At 42.3% G+C, this 8,247-nt stretch overlaps 1 protein-coding gene across 1 annotated transcript in view; it reads right to left on the minus strand.

Annotated features, from left to right (window-relative positions):
- Nucleotides 1-8,247, minus strand: part of GREB1L (GREB1 like retinoic acid receptor coactivator) — a gene marked incomplete in the record, with an annotated part of 234,692 nt that overhangs the window by 43,077 nt on the left and 183,368 nt on the right. Inside the window, 2 exon segments of the mRNA XM_027773094.1 lie at nucleotides 4,560-4,752; nucleotides 7,010-7,190. Coding sequence (XP_027628895.1) covers nucleotides 4,560-4,752; nucleotides 7,010-7,190 — 374 coding nt within the window.

Here is an 8,247-nt window from a genome sequence, read left to right on the forward strand (position 1 = left end):
GGGTGATTTCTCGCTTTCTGTCTCTCTGTCTCTCTCTTTCTGGAGAGCACACGTGCCCTATACAAAAACCTCTCAAAAAAATGAACGAACAAACAAAAACAAAAATACCAAATCCTAAGCTAAACTTATTCCTTTCCTGGATGCAGCATTATGGCTTGCTAAATAGGTTGCATTCACCTGTCCTTATTTTATTTTTCTTTTTTCATAGCAAAATAATTTATCTTCTTTCTTTTTTCCTAGCAGATCGTTGAATAGATGGCCGGGAGTCAGTGTGAGTCTCGAGAACTAGAGGTACTAAAAATCAGAAGCAGATCATGTCCTCAGTCTGTTGTGTTTGCATTAAGCTGTAACTATAGTTCGTGTAAAGCTGTAATAGCAGGGAAGAGGACCGCACGATTACAAAGCTGTAATAGCAGGGAAGAGGACCGCACGTTAATGGAACTCTGGGTGATTTTACTGTAAAGATACGTTCCAAGTAGCATAAACCAATCATGTGACTTACTGAGTCTATTTCTTTGGAAGAAAATCTATCTTGTCATTTAAGGAAAATTTCCTTCTCCCAAAGTCCTGTCCTCCCAGCCACCTTCCACCTGGAGTTCAACCTGTGCTTTCGCTGCCATGTCTGCTTCTCGTCCAGCCAGACTCTGCTCTCCAGACGCTGTTCCCTGGAAGGCCACCAAGCATGCCTGACGCTAAACTCCGCGGCCTTTATTCCTCAGTTCCTGGCCTCACTGCTGTCTCAGCACTTCTCATCATTACGTCCGTTCATGGTTTTATCCACACCAGCTGCCGCAGCAATCGCCATTTTTGTAAAACTATTCCAAACCTATCTGGTAAAGGCCCGATCCAAACTCCAAGTTCGCATTCGCAGGAGCGTGCTGGGCTCAGTCTTAGCTCATTCAGTGTCTTCTCATCTGTTTTTCACAAATCAAACTTCTCTCAACTTCTCTATTCCAACTAAAGGCATCACCTCAAAAATAGTTCTGACTCTTTTCTCTCCTCAAATAAAGAAATCTTAGAAAACCTGCCACCTCCTCTCTCTTTTTTTACTGCCAGGTCCACTTCTGATTCAGCTAACTATTAATTCTAACCCGATTTACCAGAAAACCCTCTGCGTGATCTTCCCACTTTTAATCACTCTGACTTATCCTCCAGCTTTAACAAACTGCCATGCTGTAGCCTCTTGGTGGCTAACTACCGCTGGACGTAGGTGTATGGGATGACCCAGTGATTCCACTTCCAGGTGTAGATCCACCAGAAACACACATGTACGTACGTGTATTAAACAGATGTGCTAGGATGTTATAGTGGCACTGCTAGGGTCTGAGCACGCCCGCCCGATTCGTATGTTGGAAACTCAGTCCCCAAGGCAGCAGTGCTGGGAGGGAGACCTGACAAGAGGTGATCAGTACACAGGGCAGAGCCCTCATGAATGGATTAATGTTATTAAAAAAAAAAAAAGTGAGTTAGTTATCACAAGAGCAGGTTACAAGAGTGGGTGTGTTCAGCTTGTGAAAACTCATTGAGTTATAATACATTTAAATTGTTAATGTAGGGACCAGCAGATGGTGTAGTGGTTAGGTCGCTGGTATCCCACATGGCCAACCATGGTCTGAGTCCCAGACCTGATGGCTTTAAAAATCATGCTGGATGTGTGTGCATGTGTGCCCAAGTTCCTGGGAGAAGAATGGAGAAGGGATTGTGGTGTGGCTATACCCTGGGAGGTGATTTCTCACTTTCCTTTTCACTGTGTCTGTCTAGCTCTATCTCTGGTGAGTGCACACACCCTAGGGCAAAAACCACACCACCTGCTGGCTCTAAGAACCCCCTCCCTTTTTTTGAGAGGTTTTTGCTATAGGGATGTGCACTCACCAGAAAGACAGAGACAGAAAGTGAGAAATCACCCCCCCCAGGGGTATGGCCATGCCACAATCCCTTCTCCTCCGTTCTCTTCTTGGGATCTTGGGCACGCACACACACGTGCATGGAGTGAGTTTAAGCCACCGGGTCCAGGACTCAAACCGTGCCCAGGATTCCAAGAGGAGGGGCCAGGAAGTGGCGTGGTGGTTAAAGGTACTGGACTCCCATATGGTTGCCCATGGTTTGAGTCCTAGACTTGGCAGCTTGCAGCTCTATCTCTGGTGAGTGCACACACCCTAGGGCAAAAACCACACCACCTGCTGGCTCTAAGAACCCCCTCCCTTTTTTTGAGAGGTTTTTGCTATAGGGATGTGCACTCACCAGAAAGACAGAGACAGAAAGTGAGAAATCACCCCCCCCAGGGGTATGGCCATGCCACAATCCCTTCTCCTCCGTTCTCTTCTTGGGATCTTGGGCACGCACACACACGTGCATGGAGTGAGTTTAAGCCACCGGGTCCAGGACTCAAACCGTGCCCAGGATTCCAAGAGGAGGGGCCAGGAAGTGGCGTGGTGGTTAAAGGTACTGGACTCCCATATGGTTGCCCATGGTTTGAGTCCTAGACTTGGCAGCTTGCTTTCTCACTTTCTCTTTTGAAAAGTAATGATAAATAATAAATCTTTAAAAAAAAAAAAAAGATCCCAAGAGGAGAATGGAGGAGAAGGGATTGTGGCATGGCCATACCCCTGGGGGGGGTGATTTCTCACTTTCTGTCTCTGTCTTTCTGGCGAAGGCATGCACCCTATAGTAAACAGCTCTCTAGAAAAAAGAATAATAATTTTTTAAAAGGTCTCTTTCCATTGTTCTACTATTTCCACTCGGTGTTAGAGCAGCCCAGCAGGAACATGGGCAGCTCAGAGGCTCACCCTGTACTTCAGAGGCAAAGGAGCTCTGGCGGCCGTTACCTCACCCTAACATGACCACCCAGTGAATGGCATGAACTAAGGGGAAGCTCACGGCAACCTCTCTGTGACACAGTTCTCATATGCACCTCAAGGGCCTGAGTGTGCTGAATGCAGAGAACAAACCAGTGCTCAAAGGTGACAGCTCAAAGATGGGAAACACTAGGACTAGCAGTTACCGTAATGGCTGTGTCGCTGGACTCCCACGTAGTCGACTGCGGTTCGAGTCCCGGACCCAGTGGCTTAAACTCATGCCGGGCACATGTGCATGTGTGCCCAAGATCCTGAGAGGAGAATGGAGGAGAAGGGATTGCGGCGTGGCCATCCCCCCTGGGGGGTGATTTCTCGCTTTCTGTCTCTCTGTCTCTATCTGTCTGGCGAGCGCACGTGCCCTATGGCAAAAACCTCTCAAAAAAAAAAAAAAAAAAAGGGAAACACTTCACCTGCTTCATAACAGAACGAAAGGACAGAGGTTGAGAAACATTATGCTTATGTAAGGTTCTCTGGTGTTCTTAAACATGTTTATTTTTAAATATTCAATGTGTTTAATATTTTAAAACAAAGCATCCATTACTTAATGGCTAAACTTTATTAATCTTATGAAACTCTCTTTTCTCTGATAATATATTTAGTATACGGTTTTTATAGAATGTAGAAAAGATTTTTCAGGTGTTATGAATTGCAATAAAAAAATATAAAGACCTAGGGGCTGGCAGGTGGTGTGGTGGTTAAGATGCTGGACTCCCACACGGCCTATTGTGGTTTGAGTCCTGGACTTGGCAGTTTGCTTTCTCACATTTCCCCTCTCTCTGCCTCTCTCTGATCAAAGTAAAAAATAATAATAAATAATTCTTTTAAAAATATTTATAAAGACTCATATACATACAATGTTGAGATGGCTTCTCTGAACACATACAGTGCAACCACTGAGTTCTTTAAAGTGACAGTGCCATCGTTCTGTTTCAACCAGGAGAGCGTAAGAACTGATTAAGAAGGAAAATGCAGGGGCCGGCAAGTGGCATGGTGGTAAAAGGCGCTGGACTCCCACATGGCCGACCACGGTTCAAGTCTCGGACCTGGTGGCTTGCTTTCTCACTTCCTCTCTCTCTCTCTGTGTCTCTCTGATCAAACTGGAAAGTAATAATGATAATAATAATAAATAAAGCTAAATAAAATAATTTTTTAAAAAAAGGAAGGAAAATGCAGGTGCAAGAGGAATGTCCAAGTAATTAACAGCACACAGATCAGTCTGGCTAAAATATGAAAGAAACCAGCCAAGAGGACCATAAAACTTCCAGATCTCAGAGTGACATTACCTATTTAAAGGCATTAAGATAATCCAGGACACTGATAATGGTCTCTGGTATCATCACTTTTTTTTTTTTTTCCTGAAAAGCAATAATGGATGGATAATGTATCTGCATGATACCTAAAAAAGAACACCTAGGAAAATTCATATAGGATATTATCCACTAGGTTTTAGACTCATTATAATTGTGATGATATGGAATTTTGGGGAGATAAAGCACTGCATTAGATTTCTGAGCTCCTGTGCTTTAACATACAAAGCCATAGCCACTTCCTTTTCGAGGCAGATTCTCACTGTGTGCGCACCCTGGGCTCAGACTGGGACTCGTCCTGCCTCAGCCCTCTGGAGTCGCTGGGATTACAGGCTGCCAAGACCATGGTTTGTTAAAAGTCTGCCCCTGGGAAACTGAGAACATGACACAGACTCACCACGGTATCCAGCTGAATCCAGTGAACCTCATTGCTAGAGCTGATTCGGGACTGTTGGGTCTGAAGAGTGTATGGGAAGGAGCTAACCTGGAGCACCAGGAGGTTGAAAGCTTCCAGAACTTCTCTGCAATTAATGACTCTGTCAGCCAATCCATGACTGGGTTCACCATGTGACAAAGAGCCCGAAATGACACTGTAGAAATATTGAAAGCCACGTGAATACCTCCTCATTTAACCGATTAGGCTCAGAAGCAGACACCACCGTGGAGATAATATTTTAGTTCTTATTTTTATGGCCCTTTTAAATTGGGAGCAGGAGTAGAAATAACCAAAATACGATTTGTGAGAGAAAAAATTCACACTTCACTTACCCTTTTCAGAAAAATTTCAGGAATATTGATTTTTCCCCCTTTTTAGTTTGTCTCTGACTGATATATCTCAAGGTGTAAACTTAGTTATCCAGGACAAGAACATCTAAATCTGAAGTTGAGGTAAAACACTTTACTTTGAAAACTCACCTGAATGAGGGATCTTCTCATCAAAACAAGATGCTTCTAACACCATGATCCCCTCCCCTCCTTGCAATGATCTGTACCCTCAGAGAGGCCCTGAAATGGCGAGTGTTAATGCTTTTCTCCTTCCTCTTTGGGCTGCTAGACCCTAAGAAGGGTTGAAGAGGGCTTCCTCCATCCCCATCCACACCCACAGCAAGACTAAGACCTCCATTTCTGAAACTTTTTTAGTTCTGTTCAATTTGGATGTACTAGATTACCATGCAGGCTCAAAATCACCTATCTTTCTTTTTCATTTTTTAAAAAAATATTTTTTAAACATTATTATCATTATTTTGACCAGAGAGAGAGAGGAGAGTGAAAAAGCAAGCCATCAGGTCCAGGACTTGAACCATAGTCAGTCATGTGGGAGCTCAGTGCCGTTAACCACCATGCCACCTGCCAGCCCCTCTCTTCATTTTCTTTTTCTTTTCTTTTGTTTTCTTCTCTATCTCTCTTTCTTTTTTTGATCAAAGAAATAATCTTTATGCTCTGGGGAATTAAATACAGAGAGATCGATACATATCTCAGAAAGATTACCCCAAACTTTCAAAGACAATGTGTATATGATCATGGAACACTGGCGATACTGAACAGATGGGAGAAAAATTTCATTTCCTTCCCTCCCTCCCTTCTTTCCTTTCTCCCAAATCCAACAAGCTATGTAGGGTTTTATTTATATCTATATATGGCTCTAGATTTTGGACTGTAGAGTATCAAATACATTCTGGCTTCTAAACTAGTGCTTCTGCAATTCTGACATCTCTACCACAGACCAGAAAACTTCCAGGTTCCTAACTCTAGTGTCTCCTGGAGAAAAGAAAATCTATAAACACGTGATGATGCCCTTTCCTTCACCGCATACGGTGAGGGCAAATCCTGATCCTTTTTCATTTTAACTATTTGCCTTTCAGTCCTTAGGAGCAAAGATAGTTCTTAGCAGATAATTACTATAATTTGACTTAGGTGCAGAACTGAGTCCTTCATCCTGTGTTTACTGTTCGGTCATTAATAAGCCTGCCTGAGAAATATGACAGTCCCTTGCTTAACATGAGCAACTGGGGAAAGTTTAAGGTCTGCTCCCTGAACATCAAGGTGGCTTCTCCACGGCTGTTAAAGGTAAGAGGGAAAAGAGAAGTAAAGAGGAGAAAAAGAAAGAAAGAAAGAAAGAAAGAAAGAAAGAAAGGAAGGAAGGAAGGAAGGAAGGAAGGAAGGAAGGAAGGGAAGAAAGAAGGAAAGAAAGAAAAGCAGGAGAGAAAGAAAATGAATCAAAGGGAAAAGGAAAAGAACTGGGAGGAAGGCAGTGAAATGGAAGCGCATTTCCCTCCTGGGACTTCATTGATCTCATCCTCCTTTATTTGCCATTCTCTCTCTGAAGCCACTGAGTTCCACAATGATCTTAAGAAAATATTTTCAATGGGAATTTCTAAATTCATCCACAGTGTAGTTAAAGTCAACATTAAGTTGGTCAGAAACCTAAGGAGCAAGGAGAGGGCAGGAATAAATGACCAGGATGAAGACACCCAACGTTAGGGTCCCTGGGCTTTGAAATGATCACCTTGAAAATATATTTATGTATTTTTCATTGCCAGAGGGCATGTACTCGCCTGAGAGAGAAAGACAGAGAGCGGGAAGGAGAGGGAGCATTCCCCCATGGGGCATGGTCATGCTGCAATTCCTTCACCTCCATTTCTCTCTGCTCTCAGGGTTTTGGGCAAACACACACATGTGCCTGGTATGTTTCTCAAGCCGCTGGGCCCAGGATGTGAACCATTAGGTCGGCTATGTGACATCCAGCCACCGTAACTACCATGCCATGGGCTGGTCCAAAAATATTTCATTACCTAACAATTACTGTCTGAGAAGAAGTACTGTATTTGCTCACTCTGAAGCAATCACCTCGTTAGTTCCACATGGGAGTTGTCATGAACCAGCACAAACAGTGTGTATGGGTTCTGCTTCACTCTCCTCATAAAAACTTCAAACTTGGTTTGAATCTCATTGTCTAGACGAACAACATATTTCTCTGCTCTCTGATGAGCTGTCCCATTTTCCTCCAGACCCAAGTCTACAAGGACACCTGCCAAGGAGAACAAAGAGTTAATCTTTTTGTACACTTTTATATACATACACACACAAATGAGATGAACTTAAGTTCAGTGTCAACTGTGTACAGAAATTTATAGAGTTTTTTTCACATTCCTCATCACAACTCTTTTAAAAAAATGTCTGAAGTTTATTTTATATATTCCTGTTTCCCCATAGATTATTTATTTTTATATATTTAACCACTTCAGAGCATTACAACCTATAAAGTGAATTTTTCCAGCATGAAAACACTGTATATTAATCCAGTTAAAGATATTATCATACATGTTTTCATCAACAGATAGTTTTCCATTTTTTGCGTCCCTTAAATGTTTTGCTTCTTTCCTTTTCCCCTTGATTTCCTTCCTCTCACCCTCCCCCACTTCCCACCCTCCTCTCAACTGTCTCTGGTATCTGCAATTGTTCCCCATGCTATTATATCTTCCAGTCTTTCAGTTTCTGCCACAGAGTGCAGACATTCAGTATGTACTAAGTAGGGACATAAAATGTCTCCCTTTCATAGTCGTTTGTTTTGTTTTATTTTTTATTTATTTATTTTCTGAAACACTTTTTAAAATTAATTAATGTATTTACATTCATTCCCTGAGCATCATCACAGAATACAAAATGTGATTTCCCATTCAGAATACACTGCAGAGTAGTTTAATTATACATGTCTTCGTCAATAATTTTCCATTTCTGGGACCAGCAGGTGGCGGCGCTGGACAAACCCACATGGCCAATCACAGTTCAAGTACCAGACCTGGTGGCTTGTTTTTTCACTTTCTCTCTGTCTCTCTCTAGTCAAATTGAAATAAATGAATGAATAAATAAAATTAAATAATTAAAAAACTTTCCATTTCTATTTTCATATATATACATATATAAAATAGAATAGAATCAACCCAAGAAGATCTTCTCCAATACACATTATAACCAGATTGACCAAAAGCACAAAGACAAGATACTAAGATTGGCAAGAGAGAAATGTCAAGTTACCTACAAAGGTTCAAGTCCCAGACCTGGTGGCTTGCTTTCTCACTTCCTTC

This window comes from Tupaia chinensis, unplaced genomic scaffold (genome assembly GCF_000334495.1).
Source record: "Tupaia chinensis unplaced genomic scaffold, TupChi_1.0 Scaffold000320_2, whole genome shotgun sequence".
NCBI classification, from domain to species: domain Eukaryota; kingdom Metazoa; phylum Chordata; class Mammalia; order Scandentia; family Tupaiidae; genus Tupaia; species Tupaia belangeri.